The following is a 24,866-nucleotide window of genomic DNA, read 5'->3' as shown; positions in this document are numbered from 1 at the left end:
TAATGAACCCTACAAAACAATGGTATAATTTTGGCTTTAATACAATTGAGTGAAAAAACTAGCCTTTTATATGTACCTGGATATTTATCATTTGTGATGTTCTTCATTCGTTTCTAAAGGTTCAAGTTTCCCTCAGGTATCATGTCCCTTTAGCCTGAAGAACTCCCTTGAGCATTTCTTGGGGTGCACGTCTGCTGGTGACGAATTCTTAGTTTTCTTTTATCTGAAATGTCTTTATTTTACCTTCATTCTTGAAGGATATTTTCACTGGATGTAGGATTCTGGATTGACAGGTTTGTTTGTTTTCTTAGCATTTAGAAGAAGCCATACCATTGTTTCTGGTTGCCATAGTGTTTGATGAGAAGCCCATGGTCATTCAAATCATCCTTTCCTTGTAGATAATGTGTAATTCTTCTCTGTCTGCTTTCAAGATTTTCTCTTTAGTTTTCAGCAATGTGACTTGGACATCTCGACATTTTTTTGTATGTGTGTGTATTTAATGTGTTTGGGGTTTGCTAAACATCTTTAGTCTGTACATTTGTTTTTCACTTAATTTGGTATGTTTCAACCATTTTTTTCAAATAGTTTTTTCTGCTCCGTTCTCTTTCCTCTCCTTCTGGAACTCCAAATACCATACATTAGACTCTTGAGATCATCTCACCAGTTACTGAGGTTTGGTTCTTTTTTTAAATCATTTTTTTTTCTCTTGTTCAAGCTGGATAATTTCTATGCATGTATCTTCAAATTCACTAATTCTTTGCCATATCCTATCTCCATCCTGCTGTTAAACCTATCCAATGAGTTCTTTTTTTTTGTTAATTTCAGATATATTTTCTGGTTCTTAAATTTCCATTTTGTTCAGTTTCTGTTTCTCTGCTGAGATTTCCTACTTTTTCATTCATTACAAGTGTATTTTCTTTTATATCATTGAACATAGTTGTAATAGCTACTTTAAAGTCTGTATGAGCTGACACCATTGATTGTCTTTCCCTTGAGGATGGGTCACATTTGTACATGTTAAGTTGTAGAGACCCTGGATCCTGTTATATTCTTCCAGAGAGTATTGATATGTTTTTTTTAGCAGGCAATTAACTTTGTTAGACAAAAACTGAAAACCATTTGGCCTGCGGTAGGTGGCAGCTCCAGTCCTCATTCAGCCCCTTTTGTCTCTAGCTGGGCTGATGTGCCTGCTCCTCACACATGGTGTAGGGCTTACAGGAGCCTTGGGCAGAGTTTATACACAGAGTTTGAGGTTCTCCTTCTCTAGCACTCTCCTTTTCAGAATTCTCTCTCAATTTCTCGTGTCTCTGATTGCCCAAGTTTTGTCCTCTGTTTGATCAAGCCAAAAAATGCTACAGTTTTCTCTGAGTTTTAGCTTCCCACACCACATGGCAACTGTGATCTGCACTCGGGCTAAAGCCCTAAAGGGCAGGAGACTTACCCTGTGTTGGTCCCTTGTTCAAAATTATAACTCTGCCTGCTTTATTCACTCTCTAGAAGCTTCACGTAGTCATTGGCTTCTATTTTGTCCAGAGTTTAAAGTTATTATCTGCAGGGGAGCGGGTTGGTTAGGAGCTCAGAACTCCTTACCAAAGATGTAGTCTTTCCAGTGGAAATTTACATTTTGAGCTGATGGCACCATTCCTCTACCTCAGGCAGAGATGTAAGTCTTTGATATTTATGTTAGGAATTGCCTGTTTCTTGTTTTTTAAATTCAGATAATTTAGGTGCTTTTCAGTACCTTATGTGGTAAGGTGTTTAAAAAAAGCACTTGAGGGCTGGCCCAGTAGCATAATGATTAAGTTTGCACGCTCTGCTTCAGCGGCCCGGGGTTCCCGGGTTTGGATCCCTGGCGTGGACAGACGCACTGCATGTCAAGCCATGCTGTGGCAGGCGTCCCGTATATAAAGTAGAGGAAGATGGGCACGGATGTTAGCTCAGGGCCAATCTTCCTCAGCAAAAATAGGAGGATTGGCAACGGATGTTAGCTCAAGGCTAATCTTCCTCACCAAGGAAAAAAAAAAGCACTTGAATGAAGACAGAATGCTTGGGTTCCAGTCCGAGGCTTGATAATAATTTTGTTGTTAGTGCTGTCAAGTCAATTCTGACTTCTGGTGACCCTGTGTACAGTAGAGTGGAATCCTGCCTTGTCTTTTTGCTAGATCCTCTCACTTCCAGCACTATATTAGACAATGCTCCACTGCTATTCACATGCTTTTCGTGGTCAATTTTTTTTTCAGAAGTGAGGGACCAGGTCTTTCTTTCTATTGATAATAATTAGCTACCTAATTATTATTATAATTAGTCATTATTTATAATTATCAAATTATTATTAAACTTAGCTAATTGTTATAGTAATAGCAAGTCATGTGAATCCTTGGCCTGTTGGAAAAGGTCCTTTTCATGACTATACCCTGTAGGCCTCTAATTACCTAATATAAATATCTTGAAGTCTCCAAGTTAATTCACTTCATAGGATTCAAAGGATTAATTTCACGCATTATGTGAAAAGGACATCCTACTATTGGAAGATGTGGTCACGTGGTATTGAGGATAATTTTCCTTTTTATCTCAAATTCCCTTAAAAATACTCCATCCCTACTTTCCTTTATGCTTCAGTTTTTCCTGGGCACAAGTTATTTCATTCAAAACCAAAAACTGAAAAGAATTATATTTTCAGTCTAACACATCACATTTAAAATGTGTTTTGTTTGTTTGTCTCTTAGGAAAAAGTGCTGCAAGGGTTATAAATTTGTTCTTGGACAGTGCATCCCAGAAGGTATGTGATATAAAAGATTATGTCTTCTTACCTTTTTCATGACTCATCATTAGATGTCTATAGAGTTCAGATGTACATAGAGTGAGTGTATGTGTGTTATCTGTGTGTGTGTGTGTATAATTTCTATTTTTTTGGCATTAAGTTCCTCTAATGCCAATTTGGTTACAGGTAGCCTATTCTGTCTAAATCATTACACAACATACACACATACATTGAGTAATTCTTATATTTCAGTTTTTATGCTGAAGAGGCTGTAATTGCCTAATTAGTATTTCATACACAGTTAGAACACAACCGTCCTCCCAACATCTCTACCTGCTTTTCATGTGCTAACTCGAAGCCCCTTCACATGACCATCAGCAAACACTGTGCTCAGCCCAGCACTGAAGAGACAGAGCAATGTAAGACATGGACCCAGCACTCGAGCTGGGGAGACAGGATGTGGATAGCATGGAATCAGAGAGACCTGGATTTTAATCATGCTTCCACATTGCCTTAGTCCATTTGGGTTGCTATAACAAAAATACCATAGATGGGGTGGCTTAAACACAAACATTTCTTCCTCACAGTTCTGGAGGTGGGGAAGTCCTGGACCAAGGCATCAGAAGATTCAGTGTCTGGTGAGGGCCTTCTGGTTCACAGACAGTCGTCTTCTTGCTGTGTCCTCACAATGCAGAAGTGGGTGAGGGAGCTCTCTGGGGCTTCTTTTATAAGGGCACTAATTCTATTTATGAGGGCCTCACCTCGTGATCTAATCATCTCCTAAAGGCTCCACCTCTTAATTACCATCACATTGGGCATTAGGATTTCCACATATGAATTTGAGGAGGACGCAAACATTCAGTCCACAACATACCTCCTACTAGCTATGATCTTGGGCAGGTTACTTTCTAAAGCTTAGTTTTTGCAGGAAAGTATTAGTACTTGACTTGTATGGTTGTTTTAAGAATATTACTGCATGTAAAGTACTTGGAACAGAGGCTGGCTCTTGTGAAGTGCTTGATAAATGGCAGTTGCTGTTATTGCTGCTGCTGTTAGTAATTGCAAGGTGCAGTAGAGGCATTCAGTGCAACAAGTATTCAAGGGGACACATAGCACAGAGGACCAGGGTGGTCAGAGGTGGTCTCAAGGAGGGGAGACTTGAACTAGATTGTTAAGGAAGGCTGCCCAGGACTTAGACAAGAAGAAGGAAGAGAGCTGCAAAGGATTCCAGGCAGAGCCCTGACACACAAGACACTAGGAGCTGTTTGAAGAGCATGAGGTTAGTTTGCCTAGGCCTGGGGTGGGCCGGGGAGAGGTGGGTGAGTAATGTGAAATAGTTTTCTTTACTGTTGCTCAAGAAGCTATGTCTCTATAGAGGACCTGGAGCCCAGCCAAACTAATGCGTGTTGCATAATCTCATAGAGAGCAATTCCTTTATCAATTAGAAATAATTGAATCCCTCCTGTGTATTGCTTTCTTTGGTGGAAGGATGGAAGAGTTCATTAAACCAGAGCTGACCTTTGGGAAAGCTGCTTTAGGAAGGTTGATTAGGAAATCACTTCATATATGATGGTTTATGTAGCCTTGGGTCTCTCCAAGACTGAATTTCACACTGCCAGCCAATTCCGTTGGTTAGAGCTTGGTGGAAAAAAACACAAAGGTCAAAATAATTGCATTCTTTTGTAAGCTAGGTTTTCTCAGTCCTTCATACTTCAGATGTGTCCTTTATGTTTCAATTTGGCAGATACTGAAAGGAAATTGAGGCGGATCAACTTAAGATCCCAGCTAAAGACCTTGCCCAACCTAATTAAAGACACGTTTCGTGGATACCACTTACCTAGAGTTTCTTTAAATGTTAGGTATTGTGGTTCCAAACATCTAGGCCTAAAACCAGTCTCCTTCACCCTAAAGTGAGACTGCAACACCTGTAGTTAATGTAGCCTAGACCTGAGTATTTCCAGGAAGAGTCTCAAGTGCCGCAAGTTGCTTTGCCATAACTCTCTGCTCGATTGCTTTTCACTAGAATACTTTTTAAAGTTGATTTGTTTTAGTCTGTGGAAATCAGTCAGAGTGGGAGTGTGTGGTTTTTACTAAAGATATCTTTAGTCATAAAGGTTTCTATTACCGAAGAATGCAAAGCATAAATGTAAGATTTCAGAAAAGGTGGTATATTAGTCAGGATTCTCCAGAGAAACAGATTTATTTTAAGGAATTGGCTCAAGAAATTGTGGAGGCAAGTCCAAAATCTATAGGGTAGGCCAGCAGGCTGGAAGCTCACAGAAGAGCTACAATTTGAGTCTGAAGGCGTCTGCTGGCAGAATTCCCTCTTTATCCGGGGAGGTCTTTTTTCTATTAAGGTCTTCATGTGATTGGATGAGATCTACCTACATTATGGAGGATAATCTGCTTTACTTTACTCAGAGTCCACTGATTTAAATATTAACCCCATCTAAAAAATATCTCCACCAAAACATCTAGAAAAATGGCCGAATATTTGGGTACCATGGCCTAGCCAAGTTGACACATAAAATTTACCATCACAGGTAGTAAAAAGAGACTAGAATTTCTAAACAAATATGCTAACTAATGAGAAGAAGCTACAGTTTAAAAGGTGTTGTTGCCTCGTATTTGTTGCTCTAAGTCAAGGATCAGAAACCTATGGCCTGTGGGCCAAACTGACCCACTGCTTGTTTTTGTAAATAAAGTTTTATTGGAACACAGCCACACCCATTCACTTAAATATTGTCTGTGGCTGCTTTTGCCCTGTAACAGCAGAGTTTTGCCTTAGTTGCAACAAAGGCCTGCAAAACCAAAAAGATTATCTGGCCCCTTTACAGAAAAAATTTGCCAACCCTTACTATAAGTATTATCTTGATTGGCCGGGTGATAGGGTAACCTGATTTGTTCTAGTTCAACAATTATTAATTGAGCATATACTGTAAGAAGAGAGTGTTGCTGGTTATTCCAGGGGACATAGTTCCTGCCAGATACCAGCCAATCATAAAAACTAGTAACAAAAGAAGCAGAAGAACAGGGAAAGCTTTTTACCATGTGTCAGGCACTGTGCTGAACGCATCATTCAATTTAATCTTCATAAAAGCACTGTGAAGTCCATATTGCTGTTATCCCTATTTTATAGGTAAGGAAATTGAGGCTTAAAGACCTCAAGGTCACAGAGAGAGTGGCAGAGTTTGGAGGGTTGGCTCCAGAACCTGTCCTGGTCACCATAATGCTTCATGCCTCCGAGAGTAGAACCTGACACAGAGGAGGCCTTCCAGAAACAGGGCAGAGCATGTGAGGGAAAGAGAGCGCAGTCTTACTGAAGTGTAAGGAACTCATAGATCAGTCTTTCTTTCTTTCTTTTTTTTTTGTGAGGAAGATTGGCCCTGGGCTAACATCCGTGCCCATCTTCCTCCACTTTATATGGGACACCGCCACAGCATGGCTTGACAAGCGGTGTGTCGGTCCGCCCCCGGGATCCGAACCTGTGAATCCCGGGCTGCCAAAGCAGAGCGTGTGAACTTAACTGCTATGCCACTGGGCCGGCCCCCTTTTTTTTTGGGGGGGGGGGTACGCAGTTTTCACATTTTATTGTACTTTATTAAATTTCACCATTAAATAGGTTTAGTATATGCTAGTCTTATGACCAGATTTTTGAAATGTAAAGATAACTGGATGGATGACTTTAAGAATGTGCTATATTAGACATAGAATTTATTAAACCATTAGAAAATATGGGGGTGGTAAAACTCTTGTCAATACACAATCACACATTTTAATGGCACAAGTAAATGATACAGGGACAGGAAGACGTTATGTAAAACTTTGGGTTGTAACTGGAGGAAAAACCTGTTCAGGACTGATCGGAGGTCCTTGGTTGCTGACAATCCCCCCTGGGTTGAACAAAATCCCTATTAGTCAGGAGAAATAGTAGCAACAGGATAGACTAAGAAATTGGCTCATGTCAATTCAGATGGTGGGGGCTGGCAGTCTGAAGAGAACAGGGATGGTTGGAGGCTGGAATTCCAGTTGGATGTTGCAGCTCAAGTCTGAGATCTGTAGATTAAAAAGATTGGAAAGAGTCCAGGCGGAATGTTAGTGCATCTCTCAAGAATCTTTATTTCCAACAAGCTCCTAGGATACTTTCCTCAAACAGGGAGATGAATCTTAAGGTTGGAAATGTACTCGCAAGGGATGTAATGCCAGACCTCAAATGCAAGAGTGAACCATTTATATTTAATGTTAATTAGTATAGAGTTTAAAAGTTTTTCGAGCAAGGTGGTGACATTCACAGAGCTATGCTTTGGGAATATTATTAGCCTGACAGTGTTATGCAGAATGGATTTAAGGGGGAAGAATCTAGGGATGAAGATCCTATTTACAGGGGAGGTTCTGAAGGTCTAAGTTAGAATGGTGCCAAGAGAAATAGGAGACATAGAAAATAGGCAAATTGTAGAGGTAAAGCAACATGACAGAAAGCTGGTAGGCTCTTGGAAACAAGCATCAAAAATGGAAGGTTGAGGGGCCGGCCTGGTGGCGCAGTGGTTGAGTTCACGTGCTTCGCTTTGGCAGCCCGGGGTTTCACAGGTCCGGATCCCAGGCATGGACCTACGTACTGCTTATCAAGCCATGCTTTGGCAGGCGTCCCACATATAAAATAAAGGAAGATGGGCATAGATGTTAGCTCAGGGCCCCTTTTCCTCAGCAAAAAGTGGAGGATTGGCAACAAATGTTATCTCAGGGCTAATCTTCCTCACCAGAAAAAAAAAAAAAGGAATATTGAATAAATTCATTAATCTTGCTATCTCCAGAACTCCCACAAAGTGGAAAAAAAAGGCGGGGGGCGGGGGGGTGGTTCACAAAGACATAAACCCACAAGGACAAAGAAAAAGGTAGAGGAGGTAACAGTAACAAATTTTGGAATCTGGAGAACAGATAGAGAGGTTGTAAGTAGCTTAGCAAAATGAGAAAGGTGAGTCCTTTACCAGCATCAGAGAAAACTCAGGAGCAGCCCAATTTATACCAAAACAAATAACAATCAGAAAAACTAAAAGTCTCCAGATTCCAAAATTTGTTACTGTTTTAGATGTAGGGGTGAAAGTGATGTCAAAAACAGGGTTGACTAAAAGTCTGTTTATGTAGAAGTCAGGGTCCTAGATCTGGTCCTCCACTCCACGCAGACAAAATATTGCCCCTTCTACAACCAAGCAGGCAACCAGAGATGTATTCTTTTGAGAGGGTACCTGGAGACTCTTGGGACTGGGGGATACCAGTCAGAGATGAAGGTAGGGGTCCAAAACTGAAAATTGAGGGATTTAGTCAAAGATTATACATTAAATTTTGAAACACTGAGCTGCCTTCTTCACTTGAGTTCCAGGATGACTTTACTTTCAGGCAAGGATTTAGAAATGTCTCCTCTGGATATTCTAGACAACTCAAGGAAAAAGTCCTAAAGAAACTGACATTGGAATGCCCCAGCCAAACCACTTAAATGAAGCCCAGGATTTATAAAGTCTACCACATTCAAAGAGCTTCTATTCAGCTATTTTTAGTACTTCATGAATCAATCAGAGGAGATATCCAAACAGGAAAAGGATCACCAGATGTTAGAGGAAAACCTACAATAAGAAACACACAGAAAAACAGTCTTAGAGAAAACACAAACCACACAGAACATAATAACTACCATTTATACCTCAGTGAGATATAAAGATGATATAGCATCCATGAAACAAGAGCATGATATTATTAACAAGGAATATTCAAAGAAGAAGGAATCCTTGGAAATTAAAAACATAAAATGAAAACAGTAAAAGGGTTGGAAGATCAGATTGAGGAAATCTCCCAATAACTAGAGCAAAAGATCAAAGAAATGAAAAATAGTAAAAAAAAAAAAAAAAAAAAAAAAAAAAGATGAGAATATTAGAGGACCAGTCCAGGGGATGCAACATCCCAATAATTGAGAGTTCCACACAAAGCAGAGAAAAAAGAAGAGAAATCGTTAAAGATATAATTCAAGAAAATTCTCCAGAAGTGAATAATATGAATTTCTAGATAAAAAGGGCCCACCAAAGATTGAAGTGGTCCCATATGAAGACATCATTGTGACATTTTGTACACTGGGAACAAGAAGGAAATACTAACATTTTTCAAGAGAAAAATGTGAGATTCATACAAAAGATCGAATTAGAATCTAGTAAGACTTGCCTATAGCAACACTGAAAGCTAGAAGACGATGGAGCAAAGCCTTCAAAATGCTGAGGTGGTTTTCCAGCCTAGAAGTATATACCCAAACTAGCCATAACCATAAGGGTTGACAAAAGACATTTTTAGACATGCATGATTTCAAAACTTTTAAATCCCTTAAGACCTTTCTCAGGAAGCCACTGGAGGACGTGCTCCACTAAAATGAGAAAGTAAACCAGCGGGCCGGCCCTGTGGCTTGGTGGTTAAGTGCGCGCGCTGCGATGCTGGCGGCCCGGGTTCGGATCCCGGGTGCGCATCGAGGCACCACTTCTCCGTTCATCCTGAGGCCGAGTCCCACATACAGCAACTAGAAGGATGTGCAGCTACGACAAACAACTATCCACTGGAGCTTTGGGGGGGAAAAAATAAAATAAATAAAATCTTTAAAAAAAAAAAAAAAGAAAGTAAACCAGAAAAGAGGGAGTCATGGGATCCAGGAGTCAGGGATCCGACACAGGTGAGAGGTGTGAATCCTGGGGTGATGGTGAGTGGACATCCCAGGAGACAGCCGTGCAGCAGACCTGCAGGGTCCTGTCTGGAGCAGGTTGGAGGTTCCAGGAGAAACTTCCTCAAAATTTAATTAATAAAACGTCTAAGAGGAGATTTGCTGAATTAGGAGAGTCTCTAGGGATGAATTAGTGATAGATTTGTAGAAAACTGAGTGTGTGGATCCTAGTTAAATCCAGAAGTAGAACACTCACCAGTTATTTAACAGAATTGAATACGAAGAATTGCTAACTAGAAATTGAGAACTGAAAAGACAAAAGGAAAACACTGTCACAGAGGTAACAACTACAGGAAGCATCTACCACTTCTAGGCCAGGGGAGCCAGGAGAAGATGTTGGAAGGATTAAAACTGAGAAGCTTGGAGGACATGCCCATTGCACTGGGACCCAGAGAGCTGAGGTGGGGGCACCGGCCAGCAGATGCTGTTTCTCTGAACTCGGAGGAAGTTATCCGTGGACCTGGGACCCAGACCTTGGGAAGGGAGCACCGGAGGCTGATGCTGGTGTCTCGGGGATGGGATGTAATGAGGCTGATTCTGCAGGTGCTGGAAAAACTGCAAACTGGATTTTGCTGCTGCTGTTGGAACAATCTACTGCTAGAGGGAAGCAGCAGGAAGGCTGAGGCGAGGCTCTCAGGAGCAGGAAGCACAGGAAGCAAACAGAAAGGCACATGCCCCTCTTTCTCCTCCAGCCTCTCAGTGTCTGTGTCTGTCTGTCTCTCCCTCCTCCTCCTGCCCCCTCCCCCTACTCCTTCTCCCATCCCTGCCCCCCCCACCGAATTAGCCAGCAGCTGACAGGGCAGAGAGGAGGTGGTCTCCAGAGTCCCAGTCACAAAGTAGCTCATGGAAGGGGGAGTTTGAATCTAAGAAAAAACGCTCAATACCTGGTACCCCAAAATATACAAGATAATTATTTTAATTCCAGGGAAAACAAAAGGCTCTTCAGGAAAGGATAGGTAATTAGAGCATAATCCCAGGCTCAGCAAAGAATAGCTTTTATATTGTCATTATGGTGCAAACACTGAAGATTTATCCAAGATTTCAATATAACTACATTAGCAAGATGGAGGGACTAGAAAGTATGGCTGTGGTGGGGGAATGATGGGAAAAAACCCAATGCATCCTTTCCATGGCTGGAAATCAATAGAGAGGATTTAAAAGGAAAAGAAGGAAGCAATGCAAGCTGGCTCTTGAGAGATGCAGAGGGAACTAATAAAAGACTCAGCTAGAGGAGGTGGCGATGGCACCTCAAGGGAGCAGGAATGGTGGAGGTGAGCAGGGGCTGCTGCTGTTCGAGACAAGCCTTGTTGGGCACCACAGTCAACACAAGGACTTCTGATGGCCTCTCTGCCCTTGTCCTCCTCCCTGGTGGCTGCTGAATGATGGCTACAGCTGGCCGAGCAGGGCAGCCCACAGCCCATCACGGCTGAGCTCTTGCTCTTAAGCAAAAATAGCACAGAACGTTGGTTCCCTGGAGGTGATGCTTAGTTGAAGAAAACACCTTTGACCAGGGACACACACTGGCAAAGCAGACCTGGAATCACAACTGTGGGGAGGAATATTTAGCAAGGGCAGCGTTCCAGGCCGTCATGTGAATGGCATGATCCTTGTCACACCAACCCTGCCTGCATCAGAGGCTGACCGCTCACCCATTCCACCTTTGTATGTGTGGCAGCGCAAAGCCAGGCTCACTCCATGTCCAAGGAATGTTGATCTGTCAGCACCTGGGGAAGAGAGTGCGGCGATTAATGAAATGCTGGATCTAGTCTGGAAGTAAATGCTCAGCCTGAGCTCCTGACCTAGAACCAAAGTCCCTTCAGAGGCTCGTTAAATATCAGTTTGTTCGTGAGGACGAGAGGAGGAGATGCCCGTTACAACTGTTTATGAGGAATAGAGCATCCACCCTAATTTGCACAGGCTGAGGGCTGGAACGAGATCTCTAGCCATTTGACCTCACCCAGCCCCTTCTCAGCATGCAGAATCAGCCCCCGGTATGCACACCTACCCCCCACACACACACACACACCAGCCCTCTAACAACTCATGTGTGTCTCTGTTCCACAATCCTCCGAGCCTGCCTGCCTTCCAGCCCCCGCTCTCATGTTAACACGCCAGCACCCATCAGCAGGGCTGGCTGCTGTTCAGTGTTCAGCTGGAAGGAATTCCCTATCTCTTCAGTAGTGGGAGAAAGAGAGAAAACAGGCCCCCAGGTGAGGCTGCAGAGCCTGGCCATCTAGAGCATCTTTACTCTCGGGTGGAGTGACAGAGCAAAGGAGGATGAGGTGCCCGGAGGAAAATCACAAGTGGTGTTTGCTTCCAACCACTGTGATGCTGGGCATTGTTACCCATTGCAGAACTCAGAAGGCGCCCCATGGCCTGAAGAGTTAATGCTCCCCTAAACATAGCTGGTCACTCCTCACCCTTCCCCTTTGCAGAGTGCAGCCCGGAAAGTCTGTTCCGGTCCAGGGCTGGGGACCTCGCTTTCGCCTGGGAATGACTGATTGACGTGAGCTCACGCTTTTCTTTTTCAGATTATGATGTGTGCGCCGAGGCTCCCTGTGAACAGCAGTGCACAGACAACTTCGGCCGAGTGCTGTGTACTTGTTACCCAGGATACCGGTATGACCGGGAGCGACACCGGAATCGGGAGAAGCCTTACTGCCTCGGTGTGTTGGCGATACCCGTTATTTTCAGCTCCTGGGGATATGCCTCGTTCAGCTGCTTTGATCTTTGATTCTTCCTTTATATCTTGACACTTGTTGGATACAGTTGCGTTGGTATTATCTTAGGAGTCACTGCCTTTCACCCTGATTATTAGAACAAACTATGGCCAAGGAATTCTTCAGGGGGTTCGTACCAGTCCGATCCCAATAGGCAGTGAGATATAAGAGCAGGAGGAGGGGAACGTTAACAAATGAAAACTAGAATAATGTAAAACAGAACATAAGTGGGCAGAAATGTAAAAACACAGAAAGAGTGAAACAAGAGTAAGCGTTCTCTCTGAAGACCATCAGGAAGAAAGACGGGGAAAGAGGAAGTGTCCACATGGCAGACAGGTTGGAAGTGAGTCAGAGGGAGCTGAAGCAGCCGCCTGGACTGCAGCTGAGCAAAGCCAGCACCATCCATCGCCACCAGCTTGTTCCCCTCCCCCTCACTCCCTGGGCTTCCCAGCCTTGCACTCGCAGAGTTTCTGAGACAAGTTTTTGGTAATTGTGCCCGCGAGCCACATGTTGCAAAGTGTAGTCACTCTGTGGCTAACCTGTCTCAGAAACATGTGGGGTTCTTGCTTAAAAAAAAAAAAAAGGTTCTTTGCCTTCCCTCCAGACTCTGAGGGTGGGTCTGGAAATCTCCATTTACACACTTGTCTCTAGCCATTCACATGCAGAGTCAAGTTTGAGAATCAGCTGAAGGAGGAACTGAGGAGGCTGGCAGAGGGACCCAAGTGGACCACAAACAAGCTGTGATGAGCAGCCCCGTTCTCTGCCCCAGCAGGGGCTCTAGAGAGCAGCATTTAAGAGATGTTCTAGACTTTGGGTCCCCTGTCTTCTCCCCAGTGGCACCTGGGATGGCACACCATACTGGCAAAGAATAGAATGGAGACCACCAAGTGAATGGAGCAGGAGCCCATGGCCTCTCCTACAGAGAGCGTGGTATGCCATTCTGTACCACCGAGGCCCGGGCACAGCGCTCTTGTCTCAGTTTTTGGTTCTACAGTACCCTGTTGTTTTCACCTAGGGGATTTGGGGATCAGCAGAACTAGCATTCTGCTAAGAGTCCCACCTATTTCTGTCTCTCCTTGCAACCTTTTCTTCCCTATTCTGGGCAGTAGAGGCAGCTTCATGCTTAGGTTTAGGGCAGGGGCACATGGAGAAAGGTAGTCAGCCTGAGAAATTGCAGCTGTGACATCTTAGTCTACAGATGACGTAGGACATACTGCCAGGGGGACATCCAAATGACCACGCTGCCAGAGGTGGGTCCCGGGCAGCTTGTCCAGGGACTGGCTGGGCTGGACGTTGTCAGCATCCTGAAGTGCAGGGCTGGGCTCTGTCTGCCCGCCACATGTGCACGGTCTGGGGCTGTGTGTCACGGCCCCCTCCTGCTGCCACCCGGTGTCTTCAGCCAGCGAATAGAAAATGGAGTTGGGCCTCCCTCTCCTTCCCTCTTGGGAAAGGGTTTTGTTTCTACCCTGTTTAGTAGGGGAGCAAGTCTGTGATGTGCACGGTTCGTGTGGGCTCTTACTGGTTGCTTGTTTGATGGGCTCATGGCTCATTTCCACAGCTCGTGAGGGGTCTGTTTGGGTCATTGATGAGGCCAAAACTTCCTAGGGAAAACACGCTCCATAAGACCCATTATAACTATTTTCTTTTATCAGAAGTGGCTTTTCCCAGGTACCGTCACGTCTGGTAACTGGGAGGGAGCCATTCCTAAGTGACCTTGGGTCACCATCATGCTGTTTGGAACCCACAGCCCTAAGGGGGACATAAAAACCTATGGCACACTAGGATCCTTGCAGAAAATCATTTCTATGATGCTTGCTTTTCAAAGCGTGTTGCCATCGGTTATCTCATTTTCTCCTCTTTGGAGCCCTGCCAAGTATAGGACAGGCTTCATTATCTTGTTTTATAGATGAGAACTTTGAAGGCTAGCAGTGCCTGCACCAAGCCACGTGACTTGGCAGTGGCAGAGCCACAACCAGGAACCCCATCACCGATCAGTTTGTAACCGTGGTGACCCTGCCTAAAGTGCTCCTGTCATGGATGGCCCATGTTTCTAGCTTCCTACTTTATCCCAGGCTTCTCCGATAGAGGTCTGGCAAAGTGTCCTTTGCAGACATTAACAGAAGGGCCAAGCCTGATGTCATCTGTTGTGTTGGAAGTGAATTCTTTGAAACTCTGAGCATTCTCTGCATTTGGTTCAAACCCAGATATCGACGAGTGTGCCACCAGCAACGGGACGCTGTGTGCACACATCTGCATCAACACCTTGGGCAGCTACCGCTGTGAATGCCGGGAGGGCTACATCCAGGAGGACGACGGGAGGACGTGCATCAAGGGAGACAAATACCCCAATGACACCGGTGAGTAGGGCAAGTAAAATTATCCCCCTAAGTAGGTAGGTAGGTAGGTAGGTAGATAGATAGATAGATAGATAGATAGATAGATAGATAGATAGATAGATAGGCAAGTGGGAGCCCAACAGCGTCCCTCAGGGAGCAGTAGGCAGATGGGGCATTTATAAGAATGGTTAGTGGGACCGGGATAAGAGACAGGTAGGATATAGGTCAGGCCCCTTCTAAAGAGACCCAGTGAGAGCGACGCCTGTTAGCAGCAAGGGTTGTGAGCGGGTGTGTAACCGAGGAAGCTCTCCACGAAGCAGAGGTGGTATGCTCATGGATAGATCCCGAGAACTCCGTTACATGCTTAGACCAAACTAGGATGAGCAGAGGAGAGGCCATAAACACTGTGTTCTCTCAAAGAAAATGCACTGAACATACATAGGAAACATTTCCATGTAAGGCAAGAATCTACATCAGTGCTGCTCCAAGTATGCAGTCCATGGCCCTGGGCCTGCCCCTGAGCTGTTTGTTATTTGATTCATGATGGGATAAAAACAGAAATTGAGAGAGTTTAGAAATTTTTATGCCAATTTGACGGGAGAAAAGTTGTCTAAATCCAAAGATTTATGCTTGTATTTGGTCTTATTTTTCTAGTAATGCATTTTTATTATATTTTGCAAATAGAGTCCACAGTGAAGTACAAAACTTTTAGAAGCTGGCTTTTCTTCACAGACTTCGAGAAGCTGATTTAAATTACGTCAACCAGATTCAACTGAGATGTCTGGTCACTCAGGGGCATGATCAGCCTGAGTGTTGGGTTACTGCCTTATCTAAGTTTGGAGGGGAAGGAAGGAACCTTGTGCTCTGGCATCCTACACGTATAGGTCAGAAAGCTGTTATCATCTTCCTGAGCTCAGGGCCCGGGTCTTCACTGCCTCCCTCAGGAGGAGAGTCCTGTTTGTCGGGAGAGGTTAGCTGTGCCTGGGCCATCTCTGGGTGGGGAGAGGGCTTCTAGAGCAAATCCCATGTACCAAGAAATGCAGGGAGATGAAAAGCCCAGAACTGTCTACACGCTCGGGAGATGGTGATTCTTGGGTGTAGCCTGAGATTCAAACAAGGGTAGAAGGCAGTTGCCATCAACTGAAGACAGTAACCAGCTGGGGACCAGCTGCCTTACGTGGAAAAACTGTAAGGCAAAATTCTGAGGACCGACCAGGTTGAGTTTTGACAAAGCCAGCATATATTAGAAGTAAATGCAAAAGATCTGTTTGATCAGGCAATTTGGGATAATTGGAGTCAATAAGAGGGCTTAGTGACACTTTTTAAAGCCTGAAGTGTGTAGGACATGTGCACCCAGAGGTGCTTCAAGCAGGGGTAAACAGTTTTTTTGGCATAAGGGTTGATTGAGAAAAAAATTTCAGGCTACTTTTTTTTTTTTGTGTGAGGAAGATCGGCCCTGAGCTAACATCCAGGCCAATCCTCCTCTTTTTGCTGAGGAAGACCGGCTCTGAGCTAATATCTATTGCCAATCCTCCTCCTTTTTTTTTCCCCTTTTTCTCCCCAAAGCCCCAGTAGATAGTTGTATGTTATAGTTACACATCCTGCTAGTTGCTGTATGTGGGCCACGGCCTCAGCATGGCGGGACAAGCGGTGCGTCGATGCGCACCCAGGATCCGAACCCAGGCCGCCCCTAGCGGAGCGTGCGCACTTAACCGCTAAGCCACGGGGCCGGCCCCAGGCTACTTTTTTTTTAATTCAAAATTAAAATCACTTCATTTTTGTCCCATGGTAGAGAAGGTGGGGGGCGGGCAGGATGTGTAAATCACCTCTTAGATTATATCCTTTTTTGAAAGGAAGAATCTCATTAAAATGAGGTGTGGTCTTTCAGCCACTGATATATCAACGTGAGGGCTGACTTGAGAATTAGCAACAAGGAAGCAGCTTCCTAATTTTTCATTTTGGAATTGGGTGTTCAGCTACGCTCTGAGCCAGGTAGCCCGCGGGCTGTGGGCTACTCAGCCTGGCATTCTGTTGTGTCTGTGCCTCACATTTCTATTCAGGTGAAATCCATTTACACGGGCGTGAAGGGCAGCCTTGAGCAGCCCAGGCTAGAGCATAACCATCAGAAACAGCAACACCACCTACTGCTGAGTGTCAAGGTGGGATCTCCAAATAATAGGACCAGGCCCCACCCATGAGCACTTCCCACCTGGTGGGGTAGATTGGTCTGCCCAGAGGCCTGACCTTAATTAGCAGAGACCCGAGGAGTTGGATGGAATTTCCAGAGCCCCGGGTAGGATTTTACATTCTGAATCTACTTGTTCTTGGGCCTCCGGTGGCGTCCGCCTCTTACAGTAATTCCTAGGTTCTCCAACCACATCCCTTTTCTGTCCCCATGGCAGTGAGCTCCACACAGTCACCTTGCTGTGGGGACTCTAGGGATGGCTCTGAGCCAGAGTGCAGTGACAAGGTGGGCCTTGTTGGGAGGTGCTCACCTCCTGCCTCACACTTTGAGAGAGTGGATCCAGAGAGGGCCCAGCCAAAGGCTGGGGCGCAGGACGCTCTCAGTGCTTCTTTGAAATGAACAGTCTATTGCACTAAGTCGGTCCTGGGACCACTCTCCTTGCTTCCCTGAGAAATGAATTGTACTTCTCAAAAAATTTTCCAACACAACAAAAGTTTCAGTATGAGAGATCAAGAATTTTAAGTGATAACCAGTTTGACTTCTAAGCCTGAGAATTCAGAAGAAACCTCAGCTGTCATAATTATGTGGGACATATATGTGCAATTTTTTTTGCTCCTTCTCTAGTATTACTTTCATTTAAATACATATTTTATCTCAATCATTTAGTACAGCGTTTCCCAACATTGTGTTCTACAGAACTTTGGGGTCCTGTGAGGTGTTAACCAGCCTTTGTTTAGAGCTTCTGTGTTCAGATGTTTGGGTAGGAATACATTACTGCACCCGCTTCTTAAGGATTTACGATGCGAGTGCATTAAAAGCTTTGAGCGAGATTGCCATGCAAAAAAGGTTAATTTTAGTTAAACCTGGATTTCCCAGAATTATTTTCTTAAGAAACACCTATAAACATCTCACGGATGGTGGTATCTTGAAAAATACAGTTTGGAAAATTCTAACTTATTAGCATCAAAGAGCTGAGCTCTGGGGCCTGAACTTGGTTAGGTCATCTGGTCGACTTTCAGGCGAGGATATTTTCATCGCTAGATGAAGCAGCCAAAGTCTAGAAGGGAGCCATTTACTGCAGAGCATCTGACGAACGAAAACAGGATGGTACTCCTCCGCTCTGCCCTACTGAGAGACCGTTTGTTCCTGTTTACAGTGACTTCAATGGGAGATGTCCTCCTGTTTAATCAGCAAGAACTGTCTGGTGGTTATACCACTGAGCCTTCTCGTAACTCACCGCACAGATTAGCCTCGGCTGCAATTCTCTCTTCCTCCTCCCTCCTCATCTCCCTCCAAATATAACAACTACGAATAGTTTTTTTAAAAACCTGAAACAACACCTCTCTGTTGTATCACACTACCTCTCCCCAAGCAGCAACGTTATAAAAGGATTTCTCAGTATTTCATTTTCAGTAACTAGTGTGAGTTCACCACATAGGCACAGAGGACTAGCATTTGGTTTTAGTATTTTAGTAAGAAAAACATTCCAACGCCGGTAACCAAGGACACTGGGGGGTGGGGGGGAGGGACCGAGAGGAGTAATTCATACACGCAATTAAAATTACGAGATAGGACAGGCACATTGTATGCCCTGAAAGTGACAGTCATAACTCAAGCAATGGGCCACAGAGAAGTGGGGGTGCGGGGGGGAGCTGGCTTTGATGGTTCTGGCAACAAAAAGCAAGTGCCCAGGATTCACTTCCTCCTCAGCTGTGATGCCGTGAAAAGTTCCTTGGCTTGGAAGTTAGGAGAGCTGGTAGCCGGACCCAGCTGAGTGATATAGGGCAGCTCCCTGGGCCTCAGTTTCTGCTTATGTAGACAAGAGCGTTGGACTGGATGAGCTCTGAAGACCCTTTCACCTTCATACATCTTTTTAACAATTGGACGTGATTTAGCGTAAGTAAAAGTAACATAAGCCCCTACCAGCCCTGTGAGCCCCTCATTTCTTGATCCTCCGTCTAAGCCAGTGCCAACCCTCAAAGACATGCTCTGCTTCAACACCTTCTAAACAGAACTTTCCTCACAGTTTCTACAAGATGAATAATTAACATCGGATATTCAGCTCAGCAATAGGAAAAGTTAGGGGCTGAATGAGCCCTGTCTCTGGAACAGCCGAGTCAGCTAAGTGGTTTCATCTGTTTTGGGCTAATAAGCCCAATATTTCATCACCGTCATTTTTTTGATGAAGAGAATGATTATTGAGTATAAACACATGCTATCTAAAACCTCCTTTCCCTCCTGTTTTTTGTTTTTTTTTTTTAACTTTGCGTTGTCCAATGTCTATAACATTATAGTTAGAGGAATTGAAAATTGGGCACAGCCTCAGCTAGTTGTTAGGAAAGCCGGCGGAGAGCAGCAGGGGCCGCCCTCGGCCGGGCCTCTGGCAGTTGAGAGGTTGCTGTGCACTCACAGGCATGGTGACACAGCCGTCTGGCTAATAGGCGAGAGTGGTGCACAGTCACTTTGATTTTCTCTTTGAAAATATGTGGCTGGAGCCAGTTCAGTCACCCCAGGGAGCCTGTGTAGCACCGATGAGGAGACAAATTAAGGACATGTTGGCTCCATGGTAATTAGCTTGCTGATCTCGATTTTTCAACGTTTGTTTGTTTTCTGATAAAGCGACCATGACCCTCAACATTACTTACAGTTCAAAGTGTCAGGGGGTGGCCAGGTGTTTCGTATAACTTTCAAGCTCCGCTAATCCATAGATCAGTGGCGCTCAACCTGGTGACCTTTAAAAAATGCTGATACTGTTCCCTTGTTGTGACCCCAGATGGGTGGGGTGCAGCATAGTGGGATTTTTAAAAGCCCCCCAACATGGTTATAATGTGCCACCTGAGTTGAGAACTACTGCCAGGGCACAAATCTGCACGATCGATTTTAAAAAACAAACGTGCTTTGTTCACTTGTGACACTGCCTGTGTGAGATATGTTGGGAACATTCTTTAGTTTTCCCGAGTTTATTAAATATTAATATGGTATCTAAGGAATTCTATTTCTAGCGATTAGTGTGTAGATCCTGCTCAACACCAGTAAAAATTAGAGCTACACGCTCCCGTGTGGCTAATCGCTAGTATTGCAACTTTAAAATCTGAACAGGTTGGAGCAAAATGTTGAGTGATCCCTCACCAGACTTTTGTTAGAGACCCGTGAGCACAGCGTGAATTGAGGGGACTGAAAACATGCAAAGTCAGGGATGTCTACCAAGATTTCTAAATGAATTATTAATGTAGCATATCTGGATTATTTTAGCTCCACCTTTGATATTACTGCAGACAAATTGCAGGGTGGATGAATCCCAATTCAGAATAGACTGTTCCAGGTCTATACACGCAAAGAAAGCACATGTTTTTATCTATCTTCAAACCCTGAGACCTCTTGCCAAAGGATAATGTAAAAAGCCCTACCCCACATCTGTAATTTTGTAGGGAACTTAATACCAATGATAATAAATAATACTAATATTTATGGAGCACTTGCCATGTACCAGACACCGTTCTGGGAACTTACAGACGTTATTTGCTTGACGCTTCACAAGAACCCAGGTGATAAGTCCTATAGTCATTTTACTGTTTGAGGCATGGACGAGCACAGAAGCTGCAACTTCCAACCTAAAAGGTACTAAGTGGCAGCATCAGGATTCGAATCCTGATCACCTGACTCCACCAGAGCCTAGGCTCCTTGCTACTGTGTTACTCCTGCGTCTGCAGAAGCTTCAAGTCTTTTGGACAAAGTTAATCTTGATCTCTGTGTTCTGATGATTCCACAAAGTACAGAAAACAGGCCAGGCATTTTGGTCACTCAGCAGAGCCTCTTCCCCAGATCAGTGATTGTTGAACTTGCATGTCTTCAGAGTCCCTTGGAGGGCTTTGACAGAACTGTGCACTAGGCCGCACTCCCAGGTTTTAGGATTTCTGAGAACAGGCACCCACATGCTCCTGCTGCTGGTCTAGCGATCACACTTGAAAACCACTCTCCTGTAGCCTGCCTGGCAGATAGCTCTCAGGTATCCTGAACAGAGCTCCCAGTAGTGTGCTCACTGCGGCCCCACAATGCCCGATTCGGACGCTGTAAGTGCTCATTCTCTGTGCACAGCGTTCTGGGAGACCTAAAACAAATTACTTTCCTTCTCTGGATCTTATTTTTTTTTTAATCTGTAAAGGAGATTGAACTAAATATAACATCAGTTCTAACAGTTCATGATCTAAATAGAGTTTAGAATCTGGTAAACAGGTTTATTCTGTGACACTATCAAGTTCCGTTAATCACACCAACACTCAAAGTTCAACTGAGTGTGTAAGATTAGAAATGGAAAGATGGGGTTTTAAGCCTTGTTCGTGATGGCCTGGCTCTGCCAACAGGGCTAGTTCCTTAAAAGGAAGGTCAATAGCAAATCGTTAAACAGGTATCCTCACTTATTTTGCGTTCTCAATGCCTCACACATGGCCTGGCGAATATCAGATGCTCCATGATGGATAGGAGGGAGAATAGGGTGGATAGATGAATGGATGAGTGAATGGACAGATAGATAAAGGGGTGAGATAAGTGTTGCTTATGGCAACTCACCTAGACAGAGCACTGCTTCATGCACTTCAGCCTGCTGGGTTGAGAAATGTGTTCCTAGCTTGTGTGCTCCAAGCCTCAGACCTCCCACAAGGTGCAGGTGTTGGGGTGTGGCCAGTTAGGTCTGAACTGCCTGCCCACTGCTGTGCTGCAGATGAGTAGTCAGAGATCTCAGCTGCCCCTGGGCGCCCTCATCTCCCAAAGAGCAGAAACACCAGTCACCGTGTAGATCACCAGGCAGGGGGCTGACGCCATTGGAGAGATCAGCTGGGCTGCATGAGGAATGTTGACTTGAGCATGGGGCTCTTCAACTGCCAGCCCATCCATCCATGTGTCAGTTTCCTAGGGCTGCTGTAACAAAGTGCCACCAGCCAGGTGGCTTAAAGGAGAGAAGCGTATTGTCTCAGTTCTGGAGGCTACAAGTCTGAGATCCAGGTATCAGGCAGGTTGGTTCCTTCTGTGACTGTGAAGGAGAATCTGCTCCAGGCCTCTCCCCTGGTTTCTAGAGGTTTGCCGGCAATCTCGGGCATTCCTCGGCTCCTGCTGCATCACCCGGTCTCTGCCTTCATCTTCACCTGGCGTTCTCCCCGTGTGAGTGTCGGTGTCCAAATCGCTGCGTTTTATAAGGACGCCAGTCATATGGGGTTATGGGCCACCCTACTCCAGTAGGACTTCAACTTAATTACCTCTACAATGACCTGTTTCCAAAAAGTCACATTCTGACGCACTGGGGGTTAGGACTTCAACATGATTTGAGGGGGAGGGGGCGCAATTCAACCAATAGTGCTCCATTTCACAAACATCTTTTGAGCATCCGCTGTATGAGATACCAAGAAGCAACTCCGGTTCTTAGATGGCTTACACGCTGGCATGTGCACTAGTAGCCCCTCCACAGGGAAGCCTGGAATACCCGCCGTTTGAGTGGGACACGTGGTAAACACTGCCTAATCTCAGAGGACTACAGTGTCTCTGTGGATAGAGAGGGCGGGCTTCATGGAACATTGGAACTGGGTCTTAATAGTTGGTAGGATTCCGCAAATGCAGACAGCAAAGAGGGCTTCCCAGAAGAGGGGAGTAGTGAGAAGAAAATCAGGTGGGCCCAGAAGCCCAAGAAATGACTTGGGGAGATACGTTACTCGACTGTCCCCAGGTGACATTCCAGTTAGCAGTGGTTATTATCTGCCAGACAAACATCAATGCCAAAGAGCTAAGCTAGGAGAGTTTACACTTGCCTGGGTGTCCAACTGTCCTGCCCCACCCAAGGAAACACGCGCACAGCTTCTCACGTCCAATCTTGGCCCACACCACTGCCACCGTCCGCCCAGGCCTTGCTAGTCTGCGCCTACTCATCAGTAGCGGGACGACCTCCAGTTTCCGCAGCACGCAGGCTTGTGTAGTCCGTTTCGGTGCCAGTAAGATGAGAGCTGTGTGAATTCTTGGCCGTGTCGCCATTTAACTCACCCAGTCATTAGCAAAATACAATTTTACAAAAAGCCCTTGGAGCTCCCAGTGCTCTACAAGGCGGCATTGAGACCTTCACGGTGGACAGGCCCGATTGCTTTCCCAGCACCTGTCCCGTTTGCCCCGGGTGGGCATCCAGGGTGCCTGGCACGTTTATCTATCCCGGCCTCACATCTCCGTGGAAGTCAGTTCCTGGGCTCCATCTGTGACCCTGCCCAGCCTGGCAGCGCTCCCTTTAAACAGCTGGATTATCAGAGGTGATAACCAGCTTTGTGAGCCCTGCACCCTACACCCGTTGTCTGAGCGTGGGGGATGATTTACAGCGTGTGAACGTTGGCCCTTAGGAGTATAAGTCATGCTGGGTTGACAGAGCCTGCCTCCTGGAAAGGTGTTGATAAAAGGGCCATGGTTCACATTTTCACACATGGAGGAGGAAGACGCTGGGGTGCTAAATGGGAACAGCTGAGCCCAAAGTGTGGCAGGGCCCGCATCCCCCTGCCCTGACCTGGGGCTGCTGTCCGTGACCTGAGAACTGTAAAATCGCCAGCCTCTGTCCCTCACACGTTTCCCCGCCGGCCAGTCCACCTCAGGCCTGCCCTTCCTGACGCTGTCTCTCTGGGTCTGGATGTCCTCCCCGCTCAGGGCACGATGAGAAGTCGGAGAACGCGGTGAGGGCCGGGACGTGCTGTGCCTCATGCAAGGAGTTTCACCAGATGAAGCAGACGGTGCTGCAGCTGAAGCAAAAGGTACGTGCCTGGTGTGTCAGAACCAGTCCCGTGAACTAGGAGGAGGGCTTGGCGGAGACAGTGGAGGAATGTTGACAAACAAGGAGCAATTGTCTTCCACGACCTCACTGATCGTTCACTGAGGTTGGTGCCAGCTAGGTTTGGACTTGGATGCTTTGCCCACCCACCCTCAGAGCTGACCACCTAAAGGGCAGCAGAACACAACGCAGGCGGGGGTTGAGTAGGTGACTGTTAAATAGACGACTGGGTGAGGGGCACGTGGCGAAGCTGTAGAGAGGATGAGCTGTGACTAGTGTGACTTTTTGTAAAATGAACATCTGGACACAGCCCTGGGGCAGTCTGATGTGATTCTATTTTACCTAATATTTTGTCCATATTTTATCAATAGAGAACATCCTCTCTCTAAACTTCCATACACTGGTGATGAATTTCTGCAGCGGCTTTATTTTTCACATTTGCAAGTTACAGTCTGTGCTTTGTCTGGGCTCCACGCACCTTGGAAAGCAGCCTCGTGTCGCCGAGGGTGAGGACTGACTCCCTTTATAAAAGGCTCCCATGCATGCTGGGTGGAGGATCAGATTTCTAGTAACATAATTATGCTGTGAGTAATGTTCCGTGGTGGATCTAGTAGACTGATTTCTTGAACAACTGTCCTGGACCCAGATCAATGGTATTTATTATACCTAAGGTCAGTCAATCCACCAGTTTGTCAGCGACTCAGAAATTGCTCCTACGCTGGTAAAACGTAAACTTACTGGTCTGTTCATTTCGTTGCTTCCACTCAAGTCTCTTAGTACGTCAAAGAGGTGCACGTAATCTGTTTAGCTTTGACATCTAGTTATTCTAAAGGGCAAAAGGGTAAGCATAAGACAATATAGCTTTTCTGTGTTCAACAAACGTGCCGGCAGCCCCTGATGAGAACCACAGCTACGGGGGAAACAGGCAGATTAACAGGCTGAGAAGAGAAGTGGCTTTGTGGGCCTTTTGTTACCTTGTTGGAAGATCTATCAACTTTAACAGAGGCATGTATAGTCATGCACTACATAATGACGTTTTGTTCAACGATGGACCACATATACGATGGTGATCCCCTAAGATTAACACCATATAGCCTAGGCGTGTAGTGGGCTATACCATCTATGTTTGTATAAGTACACTCTATGATGTTTGCACAGTGATGAAATCACCTAATGATGCATTTCTTAGAATGTATCCCCATCATTAAGGAACACGTGACCGTGTGTGTGTGTGTGTATATATATATATATATATATATATATATATATGTATATGATGCATAATCATGATCCAGAATATTTTGTGATCCAGTAGGGAGACCAGGC

At 45.3% G+C, this 24,866-nt stretch overlaps 1 protein-coding gene across 1 annotated transcript in view; it reads left to right on the top strand.

The window, feature by feature from the left end:
- CCBE1 (collagen and calcium binding EGF domains 1) overlaps positions 1–24,866 on the top strand; it is a 236,682-nt gene that overhangs the window by 190,933 nt on the left and 20,883 nt on the right. The window contains exons 3-6 of the mRNA XM_004422670.3: positions 2,727–2,779; positions 12,044–12,178; positions 14,437–14,589; positions 23,420–23,523. Of these exons, the coding sequence (XP_004422727.1) occupies positions 2,727–2,779; positions 12,044–12,178; positions 14,437–14,589; positions 23,420–23,523 (445 nt within the window). The remainder of the gene's footprint in view (positions 1–2,726; positions 2,780–12,043; positions 12,179–14,436; positions 14,590–23,419; positions 23,524–24,866) is intronic.

The sequence above is a fragment of the Ceratotherium simum genome, chromosome 14 (assembly GCF_057802395.1).
Source record: "Ceratotherium simum simum isolate JZ-2026a chromosome 14, ASM5780239v1, whole genome shotgun sequence".
In the NCBI taxonomy this organism is placed as follows: domain Eukaryota; kingdom Metazoa; phylum Chordata; class Mammalia; order Perissodactyla; family Rhinocerotidae; genus Ceratotherium; species Ceratotherium simum.
This window is presented reverse-complemented; position numbering and strand designations above follow the sequence as displayed.